Source organism: Zeus faber, assembly GCF_960531495.2.
Source record: "Zeus faber genome assembly, chromosome: 15".
Taxonomy (NCBI): domain Eukaryota; kingdom Metazoa; phylum Chordata; class Actinopteri; order Zeiformes; family Zeidae; genus Zeus; species Zeus faber.
The window spans coordinates 16,201,319-16,218,696 of record NC_137194.1 but is presented as its reverse complement, the minus strand read 5'-3'; the positions used below and the strand labels follow the sequence as shown (position 1 = coordinate 16,218,696).

Here is a 17,378-nt window from a genome sequence, read left to right as displayed (position 1 = left end):
GTTGAGCAAAACGGAAATGAGAGCAGTATTGATGTGCAGGGGCATGGTGGAGGTTGACTTAATCTCCGTCACCATTCTGATGAATAATGGGAATGTAAGTGGCCAGAGGTGTTTATAGAATTCCACTGGGTAGCCATGTGATCCAGGTGATTTATTGTTGGGCATAGAGTGGAGCTTTCCCTCAGTTCTTCTCGAGTCAGTGGTTGATCTAGTGTGGTAGCCTGCTCTGTTTATAGTTTAGGGAGGTCGATATCGTCGAGGAATGAGTTAGTGTTTGAAATATTTGATTCCTTATCTGAGTGATATAGCTTACTATAAAAATCTCTGAATATTTTATTGATGTCTTGCGGGGTGTGTATGTTGTCCTACCCTGTGGATCTTTGATCGCTGTAATAAGTGTTTTTCTGATATTGCATTTCAATTGATTGGCAGGGAATTGACCTCTTTTGCCATTGAGTTCAAAATAATTCACTCTTGGTCGTTGCATGACGAATTGCTTCTTTTGACGGACAATATTGGAACATATTGAGACATCAAGTTGAGATGTAATTGTCCGGATCTCATTTCAGATATGCTCGGTGGCTGAGTCGGCTTGTTGGGAGTGGAAGCCTTTTAATAGTTGTTCTAGTTTATTTCGGCATTGCTTTCCTTTCTTTTTCTTGTGATTGGAGAATGAAATGATACCACCTCTCAGAACTGTCTTTGCCCTTTCCCAGAGTAAGGATGGTGATATTTCTGGGGAGTCATCCAGTTCAATGAAGGAAGTCCACTCTCTGGGAAAATGAATGGTTACATTCTTTATCTGTCAAAGGAGATGCGTTAAACTGACACCTGCCAGGAGGGTTCAGGTTGGTTTCATTTATGAGGTTGAAACTCATCGACCCGTGATCTGATATTACAACAGGGTGGATTTCAGGATTGCTGATTTTGGACATTACAGAGTTACTTGTCAAAAAAAAGTAAATTTTAGAGAAGCTTTGGTGGGTGGTGAATAATATGTGTATTCTCTATTATGTGGAATATTTGATGGCAACAATCGCCAAGAGCAAGATCACTCATATATTGTTTTACAGTGTCCGACGGGCGCCAGCGCTTGTGATTATTTCTGATCTGTGAACGGTACAATCTTGGATCAAGTGCTGTGTCAAAGTCCCTTCCAGTATAATAACAGAGAGAATTCGAAGAACTTTGAAAATATATTGTGAAAGAAATTTGGGTCGTCCTCATTGGGGCCATATATATTAGCTATGGTTTATTTGTTTCCTAAAATTCTGTTAATCACTATGTAATGCCCTTCTGTGTCTGATATTGTGGTTTTATTCTGATATGGGATACTTTTATTGATCAATATAGAAACATCTATGATGCAGCAAACATCTGATTAACCCATTTAGCTTTGAGTCTGAGGTGCTCGGATGCAGTAAGAGGTAAGTTTCTTGCAGTAGACAGAAGCTGGGGTTCATCCTGGTGAGGTGACTTAGGATTTTGCTATGTTTTGCTGGTGGGCCCAAACCTCTCACATTCCAACTAACAGACTTAATGGGTTTCATTGAGGTTAGTTAGGGGGAGATGGGTGCGGATCTGTAGTTTTCCCATGCAGCAGCACAGTGCATCCAAGGCAATAGCTGTATTGCCGTGCTCATGTTTCCCCATAGATTCCTTTTCACTGTCCTAGTATTGCAGGACGTTTGTAGGAATACATGTCTACACAAACAAATGACAAATAGACAAAGATAAACATAGAATAGTGCAGAGTCACACATACATATAGTGAGATAGTGGATAGAGGGTGAGAGGGTTGAGAGAAGTAGCAAGGGAGAGATTCGGAAGGTGAGATGAGAGAAGTTGGGAGGGAGGGATTAGGATGGTGAGATGATGAGAGAGTGAATAACATTAACAATCCTGACGTAAATAGGCTGCTTATTTCTACATCTCAGAATATTCAGGGTGTAGTGGAGGAGTCTCGGAATAACAGACCGTCTATATATAGTTTATCCACGCCCAGTAATACCAGTTTAGTATTTCTAAGGGTTACAGTTCCTGTGCGTTCTTCTTTAACTGATTGTGTTGTTTTTTTGTTCCGTTCTCTCTCCACGCAAAAAAAGAAAGGAATAAAAAAAAGAAAGATAATATAAAAATACATGGTGTGGTATTTTTTGAAATACTTTCCTGACTACACTTGTGTATAGAGAGATCTGATCTGCGAATAAAGCCCACGCGATTGTATTTCATTTGATAAAGAAAGCTTTTAATACAAGTATAAAGACTGGTAATTAAAGGCTCTGGCTAAAGGCAATCTTCGCTATTATTATTATACTTTTTTTTTTATAGCTAGGCGGATGGACCTGGCCTTCGGATATTTCATTTAACTGGGCAAGAGGATGTCAGACATTAGGAGGCAGGGCCGACTGAGTGCAGGCCATGAATCTTTCTAACTGCAGGGTATTCGGAATATTTGCTGTCGGAACAATGCCATGGCCCCTGTTGTGCAACGTGGGGATAATAATGACCTATTATTTGTTTTTGACCACACGCATTGGCCACATGTTTCCCCCATCTAAATGATGCCTTTTGAATTGAATAGACGGACAGACAGACAGACAGAGAGAGAGACAGACAATTACTGTGTGATCCACCAGGAGTCAAAAATTATCCAAGTAGAAAACGTTCCAAGGCACTCTTCTATCAAAAGGTACAAAACGCCTTTAGTTAGTTAGCCAAGAAGTTAAATCAGCAATACATTATTTGCACACATAGAAATTCATACATCTATGATGTGAAAAAGACGCAGCTCTTGGAATGAAGACTTTCACACTTTAATGGAGGATTTGCACAACTCGGGCATTGAGAAAACACATACATAAGTGTTTTCAGCAGTATACTACAGTATACTTTTTGGAAAGAAGAAAAAAAAATCCACACAACACAGCCCTTAAGCACACTACAGGAAACATCCAAACAATTCATACTGCTTGACCATCTTTTCAATGCCAGGACAGATGGGTAAATATACATCAGTCCGACACTCTTCGCTGCTGGGCCAGTACTCGACCCACATCCTTTCCGTGAGAATATACTCGTACCTGAGGGACAAAGTGGAACACAAACTGTCTATTGATATTGCCAGAAATAAATGTGAAGAGAAATGATGTGTCAGCCTGTTAGTTTGTATCACGCATAGACAAAAATGTACAATCCATGCTAATTAATTGGTCATGTCAAAAAAGATAAATAGTGCAGTGCAACTGTTAAAGGGGACTTATTATAAAAATTAAAAATAAAAAATCACATTTTCAGTGCTTGTGCACATACATGTGGGTCTCTGATGGGCCTACTAACACACAGAGTGTGAAATAAGACAACCCAGTTGTTTTTTTGTGAGCTGTCTGTTTCAGGACCATTACAAACCAAATAGGCCTTTTCCCTATCTAGATACATATCAGACTAACAAACAGTCCGGGGCTTCTCACACAGTAAATCAATTCAAGTCAAATTATAGTGGAAATGTCTTTACTCTTTTAAAAAATAAAAGTCCTCCACTTATGTTTTTATTGGAGGGGGACAAATGCACGTATTCTAAATACTGAGGAGGACGTGTCCCCGAAATATACACATATGTACATACTGTATGTCTTCTGTCTATCAGTTTATACCTACACCACTTCCACCTTTATTGGTGGAACAAGTCGACCAATGAGGACGCGTTCAGAACATGTACCTGATGAATTGTCATATCTTGCCCAGAAATTAAATCTGCTCCCTTGTGCGCGTCTGAACCTCCTTTTTCCTACCAGCTGAATAAAGTTATTTATTCTGGAATATGAGACTCACTAAAACACTATAGTTGCTTCGTTATTCTCCTGCCGTGATTATAGAAAATATGACAGGAAATTTGTTATTATCTTATTTTTTTCCCGTTAAAAACCACACAGAGGCGGCCACTTAAATATGGCTATTATTTGGCCTTATATTATTATATTTACTTATCCAAAGTTGACAATTGATATTCAGGTTTTGAATAAAACAAACAAACAAAATGCTCCGCTCTGCCTTTGCAGAGATCCTCCTCCTTTCTGAAAGAAACTGAATAATAAGCTGTCAGAACAATGGTATGGTACCCGTTGTGCAATGTGGGGATAATAGTGAATAGTTATTATACAAACATGGGTCCCTAACCATTCCATGGTTCTAGGTGATTTCCTGTATTCCCTAATAGCCAGGGTGGCTCTTGAGTGAAGCTTCAACAACTGGATTGCTCATTTCTTGTCTGAAATTTGTTCAGAACCATATTTTAGTGTACTGATAAGGTGAAATCACTGAACGTTTACAGAGTAAATTAAACTGAACCCGGAAGTGAAGCTCAAACCTCATTGGCTCAGAACTAGGGGCCTGGCTCAATCACATTTAAAAGTATACGCCCTGAAACAGCCCGTTTTGGAACAGGATAGGACAAAGGCATGTTAGAATGGCTAGAATGCATGACCAAAGTTGTATTCTCAGCAAAGATTTTCTAAAACGTGATCTAGGAACATAATAGGTCCCCTTTAAAATATCAGCCTCTAAACGTGAAATTGAAATGTGGAATTTTTCCACATTCCACATAAATCATGTGCAACAGGTTTAATTTCAGGCAAATACGTAAAACACAAAGTCTCAAAACGTATGAAATAGTTAGTAGAAAGTAAAAAGTAGGATATATTGTACAAATATAAGCACAAACAAAAACAGTAAACTCACTGTTGATTTTCAATGTTCTTGTATACATCCTTGTGAGTGCCCATAATGAGATAGGTCTTGCCCGTCTGCAGACCTAAAGCCTCTCTACAGTAGAATTGACTCAAGAAAACACGTAGTTTCCCTTGTGACCCAATATCAAAATATCCTGTATAAAAAGACAAACACAGATGCAGGAGAAAATGTAACTATCCATAATACATTGCTAAAGGTCAAAATATATTTATACTGTAGTCCTGAATATATATATATATATATACTGTATATATACTGTATATATACATATACATACATATACTGTATATATACACATACACATATACATATATACACACACACACACACACATATATATATATATATATATACACACACACACACACACACACACACACACACACACACACACACACACACACACACACACACACACACACACACACACACACACACACACACACACACACACACACATATACACATATACACTCGTCCTAACTTGTGTCGTGGAAGCACGACCTCACCCACGCCTCTCCTCTCCTGATCCACGGCCAACTTCAGGAGATTTCAGCTGCCTCTGTGACCATCTTTATGGCCCTTTGCTTCCTGGCTCCTGTGATGCCCAGCATGTTATAGGCCCTACAGAGGGACTGGCACGGCACTGCTCTACCAACTCAGCTACTTGCCTTTCCTCCTCACATTGGCTTCCTGGATGCGGTCTTCCCAGGGGACAGTGAGTTCCAACAGTATGACCTGCTTTGAGGCTTCTGAGAGCAGCATCATGTCTGGCCTCACGGTTGTGACGGCAACAGTTACTGGGAACTTGAGTTGCTTCCCCAGGTCAACCATAAGCTCCCAGTCCTGTGCAGTTGAGAGCAGGCTGGAGGAGGAGTGTCCTGGAAGATGCTGTTGGCCTCTGACCAGCTCTGATGGAAAGCAATGGTTTTCTTCACTGGGCAGATGCGCTTGCAGTGGTTAATTCTACTGCTGATGGTGTCAGTGATGACCTTCAGGACATGGTTATGACACCAACGGTAGTGCCCGCATCCAGGGCTTTCTGCTCCAGGTCCCTCTACTCTGGCACTGAGGGCATGCTGGTGACTCGACTTTCCCCCAGATGTGAAGGTTGGACGGGCTCGGTAGAACGTCATACACAGCCTGGATCAAGAACTTGATTCGGTGGGGCTCCGCTTTCCAGAGCTTGGCCCATGTCACCTTTCGCTCCACCACTTGCTCCCATCTTGTCCAGGCTCCCTGCTGCCGCATTCCAATCATCTGAGTGGCATGCTCCTCCTCGACTGATGCTCGTACCTCCTCCTGGATCATGGCCCTCCTATCCTTCCCATTCACCTTATCATAGCACGGTTTTGAGCTAATACCAGGCCAGCCCTTCCACATGTCACCGTGCCCACCGGTGTGCTATGTCTCAGGCGAGACTCAGCGACCTCGACGGCCTCTACTGCCTTTCACTTCTGACCTGTTCTGACCTGGATGCCAGCCTGGGAGACCTTTGGGTAGCTCGACTCCCGGTATGGCATGACCTCCCTTGTACGGGTCACCTTGAACTCTTCATTCAGGCTGCAGATGTGGAGCTTCAGCATATTGTTCTTTTTGCTCAGGCTTCGAGGAAGACCCAACCACTTCCTTAGGAACCTGCTGACCCTCCTCTCAAATCCCTCAACGGTGGAAATCGGAACTTCCTAGACCAAGAGGGGTCAGAGGATCCGTGGAAGGATGCCATGCTGGTATATCCAGGCTTTGGTCATGCCGGTCATTGAGCGGAATGAGTTGGGGCCAGATGTTCAAAAAGCGGCCAATCTGACAGTGGCCCTGTTAAGTGACCATCTCTCTCCGTCCCAGAAGGCGGACATACAGTAGCTGCACTTCAGTGTCACTTCTCTGATGTTTTCTCCTCCCTGCCAGGCCTCACGTCCCTCATACACCACCATGTGGAGACGACCCCGGGGATGAAGGTGCGCTCTCCGCTGTATCGCCCGCCCGAACACAAACACAAGATTGTGCAGGTGGCTGTCGGCCGGACAGCTCCCTGGCCTTAGGCAGGAAGTGGGGGTATGTGGCAGACAAAGGGGTGCAGTCAAGCACCGGCTGCGGGCGACAGCACGGTTCCCTTTTCCCATGGCCACCAAGCTGCCTCGAATCCGACTCGAGGCGGGAATTTTCTTAATGTTTGTCTGTCTCAGAGGATATTGGCACACAGGGTCGTGAGCAGCCCAGCAGCGGAACACCGTTCCTCCTATTATCCACAATTATTATAATAAATACTCAATTATATATATAATTGTGGCAATTAGGGCTTGCGAGAGGGGTGGGGTGCATGCTATGTGGGTAGGGATGTGGCGGGCGGCATACACTCGCACACCAATCATAGTCCGAACAACACAACACCAGACCAGGGTCTGCGGGGCAGGAGGAGTGCGAGTGATTAGGGTTTGACTTTCCTGAAGGACTCGTACCCCCAATCCCCCAATTTTAACTGCAATAGCCAACAGCACACATTGAGCACTGGGGTTTTCCTGGGTGGCGGGTCGGTGTGGGGGCATGGTGTGCCGGGGGGGGCCGGGTGGGCCCTCCCCCCTCCCGCCGGCGGGCTGGAGTTCTGGTGGCTTGCGCCTGGTGGCTTAAGGTGTGCTGCAACCTGGCAGGGCTGCGGAGAGCGCCCCCCGGTGCCTTCTGGGCCCCCTGGGGGGGCTGCTTGCTGTTGTGGGTGTGGGTTTGGGGGGCGGCTGTCGGCCTTTTGCTCCTGCTACACAGCTTCTCTGCGTCGGGTGCCGCGGGCGCCAGGGGTGGTGGAGGGCCCGTATATCTGGTGGCCTGCTGCCATCGGCATGGGGGGGGGGGGCTAACATCCAGGTGCCCCAGGCTGAGCACACTCTTCTAGGTGGATGGGCACTCGGCGTGCACGCCATGGGGCATCTGGTCGACTATACATACGTATACTATATGGCTGGTCAGCTATATATATACACATACATATATATATATACACATATATATACACACATATATATACACACACACACACACACACACACACACACACACACACACACACACTGCAATAAAACAATTTACAAGGACATTTCCCAAGACATGGATGAAAACAGCTCCAACCAAAAGTAAATCAATAAAACAGTTAAATTAACTTATAGAATAGCTCTACACAACATATCTGCATATTAAGTGGGGACTGACACACAGAGTGAATTTATATATGGTTAAACATAAATTGCTTTTGAGGAAAACAGGGGTGGAGTTGCATGCACTGTTAGTTAAATAAATTACAGCAATAAAGTGCAAACATGCCTTACCTTCCTTAATGACCTGCTCTATCCGCATGCTATAGCTGTCAGTTTGCAAAGTATTTGCAAAACCTTCCAATCTGACTTTATACACTGAGGACAAATAGGATGCACACAGTTAGCTGGCTTGATAACTCACCATTTCTCTCACTCACACACACACACACACACACACACACACACACACACACACATACCAAATTCTATTTTGTCGTAATTTTCTCCACCACAGACCAGGCTGATACGCAGATTATCGTCGATTTTTTGTTTTTTCTGCTTGCTGCAGTTTTCTAGAAATATAAAGTGGACACAGAAATATTCAGCTGATTAGTGAAACAGAATGACAGTATGTGAGCGTGTTTGTGTGTGTGTGTGTGTGTGTGTGTGTGTGTGTGTGTGTGTGTGTGTGTGTGTGTGTGTGTGTGTGTGTGTGTGATTTCATTTTCAGCATTTATATGAATTCGGTACATTCATTGAAGAACCACATGTTTTTATTTAATTAGGCTTCAGTGTGATGTGTGGAACAGCAGCTAGAGCCCTGCTGGTGAAAGGTTCAGTTTACTTGTATGTACCTGTAAAGGACTATTGAACTCAATAGAAACACTTAAAGTCCTTGAAGGAAAATTGTGTAATCTTAAATGCCTTGATGTATTGAGCACTTGGGGCGGCTCTATCACTCGATCACTGTGACATTCGCGGCCCTTCCCTCACTGTCTAAACCTGAGATTCACCACAAAATTAAACACGCCACCTCATTACCTTCAAAACATGCACATGTGCCACTGCAGAGCTTTCCTTCTGTCGTCTCTGGCCTGTAGTATTTCACACACCTTGTTTCTGCAAGAAAAGAGATTTTCTTTGGCTGTTTTGTATAATAATTATGAGCAAGGAAAGCACTGGACACCTGTTTGTAGGATTTTGTATACTACACGACACAAAAGATGGGTAGCACCATGTCTCTTTAGGGCTTTAAGACACTTACGATCATCGTTCTCATATATGGACACAGCTGCTGGCTGTACGTGTCCCACTTTTATCGTCTTGGTGACCCTGAAAGCAATTTCCTCTGGTTGTGTGTGAGATACCTAAAGAAAAGCAATAGAGGTATCTCAGTTGAACATGTATGTAGTTAGGAAGCATCCCGTGGTCCTGCCTACTAATTGTTTGTACTACTGTCCAGCATACAGTACTTTAGCATGTGAATAAAATGAACACTGTCTTCTCGGACATACCATGTTGGAACGGGAAAAGAAGGAAGTGACGCACCTTGTCCAGGTAGATGATGAGGGAGCCGCTCGCCGACAGAAGTTTGTCCATTTCATACCTTGCTATAACGCGGTCAGGCCCTTGGTGTAACTACGCACAGACACACATAAAGGCAATGAGTTGATGATTTCAAAATGTTTAACTACTTGTGATGAATTTTAAACCCTTATTGATGCGATGATATTTTGTGTGTGTGGGAGGAGTGTGTCAAGGTCCTTACGAGATCCAAATCGTCTGTATTAACAGTGAAGCCAGTTGGCAAGCGGATATCCAAGATGGACATGGATGCATCTCTGTCCATATCCAAATAGCTAGAATAATTAAATTTGAAATATTAAGTACTGAAAGTGAGCTGATAGTAAAGGCTTGCAAAAAGGGCTCCAAAATAAGAGACACTTGTAAGTGATGTGGTTAAAGGGCAAAATGTCAAAAAGTAGAACGCTAAAGACTTGGTGAAGTTGTGCTGCAATGGACAAACGTTCATATTTGTACCATTTTTCATATTTCATTGGCCATGGCATTTCATTCATCACATTTTAGTCATCGGCATCTCTTGTGAGATAGAATCAGAGACCTAACATCAGGAAGGACCACCCCCAAAAACATGCACACATCATCATCTGACCAGCGATGGACACTCATCACCAGGGTCGGGCGCGTCCACGTATGCAGCCCACTGCTCCTGGCTGTGCCCCCGGAGGAAGGACAAGCCAGGATGGGTTAAACTCAGAGGCCTCATTTCACCGGCCCCCATCCAAAGCATGTGCATGTGTGTGTGTGTGCGTGCATGTGTTGCAGTGTGGTGTGCTGTGTGACAATTAAAGATTGTTCTTCTTCTTGTTCTTCTAGTAAAGTAAGCAGAATTATAAATGTTTTGTGTTTGTGTCACTTACAGAAATGCCATTCGAAGCTTGTATGTATCTGTATCTCTGGCTGAAAGACAAGAGTGGATGAACCGAAAATTTGAATTATTGGTTGCGAGTTGAATTAAAATTGGCAATATGGGAGTAAGCTTGTATGCAGCCGAGACGTTGGCAAGTCAGCATCTCACCTGGGAGGAGGTCCACAGAGAGGTTAAATTTTTTACAGTCACTCATCTTTCCTTCTGGATATGAATAATAAAGCGACGCCATCTGTTGAGTACATGGACAGACAGTGCATCCTAATTATGTGTATGGTTAACTGGACCGTTGCCCTGTCCTCTTTTCTTTTAAGCCACAAAAAGAATTGTTGGAAATGCAAACATACTGCATTGTAGCACACTCATAGCTCCCTCTCAGACTGCTCAGAATCTTGGGGTAATTCTGGACAACCAGCTCTCCTGTTCTACCCACATCACTGCTGCTACAACTCACTCTGACTGCCGGTTGTCCCTTGACAACTTCTGCAGAATAAGTCTGTTCCTCACGAAGGACACGACACAAGCTTTTCTGGCTGGACTACCCGCCTGTCCCATCACGACTCAAGATTTAAGAGGTTTATTTGTCACATACATATACATACGTTTATACATATATGCAGTGAAATGTCTTTGCAACGCACCCAGAGATTATGCACAATAGTTACTAAACCGAACATAATAGCTAAGGACTTGAGGATCATCACCAAGACCCGGAATTTCTTCAGCTGCCTGAGGTGGAAAAGACGCTGCCGCGCCTTTCTCACCAGAGTATCTGTGTGTGTAGTCCATGTTAATGTGTAGTCCATGCCCAGGTACTTGAAGCTGCTCCCCCTGTCGAGAGAAGCCCCATTAAACCAACGTCGCATGCGTCCTCGGTTGTAATCCCCTCCTAAAGTCCACAATCAGCTAGTTAGTTTTGCTGACGTTCAGGAGGAGGCTGTTGTCCTGGCACCAGAGTGACAGATCAGCCACCTGCTTGCGGTGCATGGTCCTTGTTTCAGACCTCAACAGCGCATCCAGAACCCAGTAGCCCGTCTAGTGTTCAACCAACCAAAACTCTCTCATGTCCCTCCTCTTCTGCGATAACCTCATTGGCTTCCCACCTTTGCTCGGATCAAATTTAAGATGCTGTTACACCTACGGGTACTCCATTTGCACTGACCTGTCGACTTCATGAGTAACTCTTTCCCATTTACTTTCTAACTTACATTCATCTCAGCCACGACATTAAAACCACCTGCCTAAAATTGTGTATCTCTCACTTGTGCTGCCAAAAGGGCTCTGACCCGTCAAGGCATGGACTCCACGAGACCTCTGAAGGTGTCCTGTGGTACCTGGCACCAAGACGTTAGCAGCAGATCCTTTAAGTCCCGTAAGCTGCGAGGTGGTGCCTCCATGGATCAGACTTGTTGTTCCAGCACATCCCACAGATGCTCGATCGGATTGAAATTTGGAGAATTTAGAGGCCAAGTCAACACCTTGAATTCTTTGTCATGTCGTAAAACCATCCCTGAACAATTTTTGCAGTGTGGCGGGGCACATTATCCTGCTGAAAGAGGCCACTGCCATCAGGGAATACCATTGCCATGAAGGGGTGTACTTGGTCTGCAACAATGTTTAGATGGGTTTTACGTGTTGTGGTACGTGACCCAAGGTTTCCCGGCAGAACATTGCCCAGAGCTTCACACTGCCTCCGCCGGCTTGCCTTCTCCCCATAGTGCATCCTGGTGCCATCTCCTCGCCAGCTGAACCACACAAAGGCACCCAGTCATCCACATGATGTAGAAGAAAACCTTCATCAGACTCATCGATTCATCGGGCCAGGCCACCTTCTTCGATTGGTCCATGGTCCAGTTCTGACACTCACATGCCAATTGTAGGCGCTTTCGGTGGTGGACAGGGGTCAGCATGGGCACTCGGTCTGCAGTATACATAAATCTACTAGTGTTGCTTGTTCCTAGAGAAGGTTAAGCTGTGACTGTGACACAGTAGTTTAATACCAAGACAAAGTGTTTGTAAGTCACTTTGGACAAAAGTGTCTGCTAAATGACATGAAGCAATGTTTTTATGTATATACACAGACACACACACAGACACACACACAGACACACACACACACACACACACACACACACACATACACACACACACACACACATACACACATATAATATAATTACAATATATTCTTTTTGACGTTTTTTTTTTGCTTAAAATACGATTCAGATTATGCATTAGGGCCATTCTAACATGCCTCTAAATCCATTGTGATTCTGATGCTTTGTTTAAATGGCAGGAGTCACCTTCCTGAGGCCCCAAGTTCTGTGAGCCAATGGGGTTTGAGCATGGCTTCCTGATTTTGTTCTATTTACTCCGTAACTGTCACTGATTTCACTTTAGCAGCTCACCAAAATCTGTTTATGAACAAATTTGAGGAGAGAAATAAGCAATCCAGCTGCTGAGTCTTCACCCATATTAGATCTACAAGGCCTCATTTAAAATTTAGTTCCGACTTTGGTTGCCGTGCTCCAGGGTTGTGGGAAACATGGACACCGCACCACGACGCACCAGGATTCTTGGACGCGAGGATTTTTTGTTTCATGTAAACGTCTGAAAATAGGAATAAGACAAAATAAAGTAAATACATCTACAACAAAAACACACTATTTTTTTTATTGGTTTTGTATGGAGAAACACATAGCGGAGCCGATGAAGCATATGACCATATAAAAAAAGGAAAAAGAAAAAACCTTTGGAAACCGAGTGTTCAGAGCGGTCGGAAGCCCGAGCGTTTTGTTCACAGCCATTGGTTTATCATTATTTTACCTCATTATTTGACACTTTGGCCACGTCTAATGTGAACATCCCACTTTGTAACATTATATACAGTATATTACAGAAAATAAGGAAAAGCATAATAGGTCCCCTTTAACTTATATTAGAATACAATTCTATCTCCTATAAACTGGACATATTGGTATATAATGCACCATGAAGAACAAATGTGAAACACAGTGTGACAACCTGGATTTTCATTACCAGCTATTGCCACCAGTGTCCACCCCCCGGAAACACCCATATTCACAATCTACTCACTGATTTGTCCCTGGTTGGTGCCACAATTCAACTCCCTTCCCTTTTTATGTCATTCAGATTTTGTGGAGCGGGACGGGACAAGAGCTGTTTCGGCTTCAAACTGCAGCCACTTCGCACCAATCTACGTACAGTATATTGTCCCTGGTCGCTCCATATTCACTCTGCTCTGATTTAACTTTGTTAACTTTGTTTTTATTCATGAACTGAATGGAACTAAATTTTATTTTTGTTTTTAGGCAACAAGGTACCTGGACTGAAAAATAGTGTGGGAGAAAACCTGTAATGGAAATTTGAGTTGGATTATTTTTTGTTGTGTGGACTTTGGAACTGTGCGATTTTGTGTGATCTTGTAAAAGTCTTAAAATATATGAATAATTTGTTTTTTTTGCACAAAGATTTTGTGGTTGTGTTGACTATGTCATTCAGTGAGTAGGGTGTACATTTTTAATTGGTGCGCATCCTTTTGTGAGGTTTGATTTATAACATGAGAAAAAAGAGAAAAACTACGAACGAAACAAAACCTGACCAATCTTAAATGCCAGGAGAGAGACCTGGCTGGCACCCGTAACGAAATGCACATTTCAAATAAAAAAAAAAGATAGAACAGAAAGTCAAACTGTCACAACACACCTCTATTGTTGCTTCTCCTGTTCCCGTAGCGGTCACCGTCACATTCTGGTTAATGCGGGGGAACTGTTTTGTGTTCAGATGCACAGTCACACACAGAACATGTATTAGATTACAGTAGCTGCCTTAACAGGACTTTGTGTGTAAGCAAGTGTAGGAAAATGGAAAGGTCTTACCCTGAATGATCTCGTAAAGGCATATTTGTTGTTGAAGTGGAAGACCTCAGGTCTCAGCCTGTCCAGCACCTGCACTTCCACCACTATCTCATGTTGCTCATTCTTCACATTTTCCCAATACTCTCCAACAGCCTGGTACACCATCATTGTAACCTGAACAGGGACATTTTAAAGAAAGAGGCAGATGTGCCATGAAAAATAAAAGTAGACAATTTGTTTTCCTAACACAATAGTAGGGTAGGTTACACCACAGTGCGAGATCAAGAGAGGTCATTGGTAAATTCATTTTACCTGAGTGTATCCATACCCTCCGCCAATCTTGTTCTGATTGTTGAGCCATTTTACAACAGCAGAAGCCTCCCTAAATGCCTACATAGATAATATAGAATAATAAAAAAAGGCAAAAAGGTTGAGCATGCTCAGTTACACTGTAGATTGGACAAGGATTTTAATGATGAGTCAAAAAGATGGGGAATAAATTCGAAAAATAAAAGGTTTTATTCTGGCAATCATTGACACTGATAAACATCTTTCCAAAAATCTTGAATTCATATCTTAGAAATCAATTTTGGAGGTGCCCACCTTGACCTTGACCAGGGCTAAAAGCGCATATGCTGTGGCCTCCAGTGTGTAGACGGGACTGCCGGGCACCGGCCAGTGGTCAAGCTCTGACAAACACACACAAACGCACAGTGGGTAAAAGACAGGCTAATCAATAACCACGAATACACATGTGCATTCACAGCATCTCTGCATTATTTATTTAGCAATTTCACGCATATTTCTATATAGTGCACTGTATGTGTTAAAGTTGTGTGAAGAAACCTTTGGATGCAACACTGTAAAGGATAGACTTGTTGAGCTTGTTTGCGTTGGCCAGTGCATAGGAGGTCATGGCAATGGCGTATGGGCATTTAAGGCTCGGCAGGCGCCTCTCCAGGTAGCCCACAGCCTTGTCTTGGCTTTCTGACATGATCTGATGGAGCACGGAGAAGACTGACTGTGAGGCCAAATTACGATTATATGATTTCCTTGCAAATAAGTACGAATCCATCTCACTGCAATATCTATTGGTCCCTGAAGGATAGATTAGTTTTGAAGTAGTAATAAGTGTAATTACATTGTGACTGTAATAATTCTCTCCTTGTTCAACATGTAATGCCTGCCTCTATACCTCAAGTAAAGTGTTGTTTCATGGCATTCTCAAAGCCCCTGGCTGTACCCACTCCAAATACCAATAAAACTTACAGGCCTAAACTTTGAACTTGTTTCCCTCCATGCACATGTTCACTAACGTAGTAGAATCTGTCTACTTTGCCATTACACAACAAAAGCATCAATAATTATTCCCACTATAATTGACAAGGGGGTTATTAGGGAAAAATAAAGGGTAAAGAAAAAAGAGACATGAGTGTGTGTATTTCCTCACACTGATATGGTTAGTACATGTCTGTGACTCCTGCATGGCAATAAGGATGAACGCTGTCAGAGAGGCATCTGAATCCAAGCCAGGCAGAACCCCCTGCATGAACACACACACACACACACACACACACACACACACACACACACACACACACACACACACACACACACACACACACACACAAACACACATTACATATTTTATTCGATATTTAGAGAGACAAATAAAGTTTAGTAGACATCTCATATCTTTCTAAACATCAGTGTAAAAAAACTTTTCTTATTCTTTTGTTGTTAGGCTTTGTTTTAACTTTAACATAAAGGACCCATGTCATTCATTGCATCATACGCACAATCATCTCTCCATCCATAGTTTTTCCAACTTCCATGAAAGAGCCGTCGGGCAGTTGTGAGTATATAAACAACCATTTGATAGCATTGCAGATAATATTCTGGTCCACCATCATCAGCTGACTGGCCATGGCAAATACCTTTGCCACATATGCTGTCAGCCTGCAGTAGGAGAGGAGCAGTGATGAGAGGGAGTAAAGTGCCTAACAGGCACGGCTTAGCTTGTTTGAACACCAGATTAATTCTGTTTCCTCTAAAGCAGTGCTTCTCAAACTTTTCTGAGCAGTGTACCCCCTCTAAGATCTTTTTTTTCAGCTGAGTACCCCTTCACTGGCATTGGGAGAATTTTTTTTTTTAAGAATTCAGAGTAACCTCTGCAGTGCCCTGAGGAGTACAAGTACCGCCATCTGAGAAACGCTGTTCTAAAGGAACATTGTCATATTTCAACATGTGTACAGCATTATGTGTGCAAGCATGTGTCGTGATGCGTTACCAGGAGCTGCTTTTATAAAATATCGCCACAGCAAAGGACCCATCAGGCTTGCGGGTGGTAAGGTAATTATTGTAGCCTAGGCAGACACAGACACACAAACTTTGTATTATCGACAACCATCTCTGCATTACATTCACATTTAATTACTGTCTGTTTAAGGCAGTGTTTCTCAAATAGTTGGGCGCGCCCCCTGGGGGGGGGGGGCTCGGAGCGATGCCGGGGGGGGCGCTGTGACCCCAGGGAACATGCTTTTTTTTGCCGCAGGTAAGTTTTTTTTTGCACCGAACAAGAGCACAGCTGGAGAGCAGGAGATACAAAGTGCAGATAACAAACCCTTAAGAGACACCGTGGAAAAATATTTAACAGGGATGAAAAGAAAGGCGGCGAGAGACGGAGATAATGAGACAAACGTAAGTCTCCCGAAAGCTAAGACGAGGAAATATGACGAAGCGTATGCAGCGCTTGGCTTCACTGTGACTATGGTGGGAGACGAGGAAAGAGCGGTATGTTTACTGTGTCTAAAAAAGTTGGCAGCGGACAGACAGCATGAAGCCAAATAAATGAAGGCGTCACTTAAAGACATAACACCCCAATCACGCTGATAAGCCACTTGAGTTTTTTCAGCATTAACGTGCCGAATATTGCCAACAATCGTCCCACTTTGTGAATGCTACTTCAGTAAAGCAGCGAGCACTGTTAGCGTCATGTAAGATGGCGTACCAAACTGCTCAGTGCAAAAAACCCCACTCCATAGCAGAGGAGCTGGTACCGCCTGCAGCATTAGACATGGTCTCTGTCATGCTGGACGACGCAAGTGCTGCAAAAATAAAAACTATCTCTCTGTCCAATGACACTGCCGCCAGACGTATAAATGACATTGCTGACGATCTTAAAGAACAGCTGGTAGATCAACTCAAAGACAAACGTTTGGCGTCACAGTTCGATGAAGCAACCGACGAAAAGCTGTGCACTGCAAAACGTGCTCATTG

At 43.3% G+C, this 17,378-nt stretch overlaps 1 protein-coding gene across 1 annotated transcript in view; it reads right to left on the bottom strand.

Annotated features, from left to right (window-relative positions):
* Window positions 1-2,920: 2,920 nt before the first annotated feature.
* Window positions 2,921-17,378, bottom strand: part of LOC307241214 (complement C3-like) — a gene marked incomplete at its 5' end in the record, with an annotated part of 29,375 nt that continues 14,917 nt past the window's right edge. The window contains 13 exons of the mRNA XM_080015252.1: window positions 2,921-3,083; window positions 4,738-4,882; window positions 5,421-5,660; window positions 5,811-6,084; window positions 6,222-6,434; window positions 8,289-8,344; window positions 9,037-9,139; window positions 9,321-9,410; window positions 9,541-9,631; window positions 10,676-10,767; window positions 14,121-14,273; window positions 14,703-14,788; window positions 14,946-15,096. Of these exons, the coding sequence (XP_079871378.1) occupies window positions 2,942-3,083; window positions 4,738-4,882; window positions 5,421-5,660; window positions 5,811-6,084; window positions 6,222-6,434; window positions 8,289-8,344; window positions 9,037-9,139; window positions 9,321-9,410; window positions 9,541-9,631; window positions 10,676-10,767; window positions 14,121-14,273; window positions 14,703-14,788; window positions 14,946-15,096 (1,836 nt within the window). The 3' untranslated portion in view covers window positions 2,921-2,941. The remainder of the gene's footprint in view (window positions 3,084-4,737; window positions 4,883-5,420; window positions 5,661-5,810; window positions 6,085-6,221; window positions 6,435-8,288; window positions 8,345-9,036; window positions 9,140-9,320; window positions 9,411-9,540; window positions 9,632-10,675; window positions 10,768-14,120; window positions 14,274-14,702; window positions 14,789-14,945; window positions 15,097-17,378) is intronic.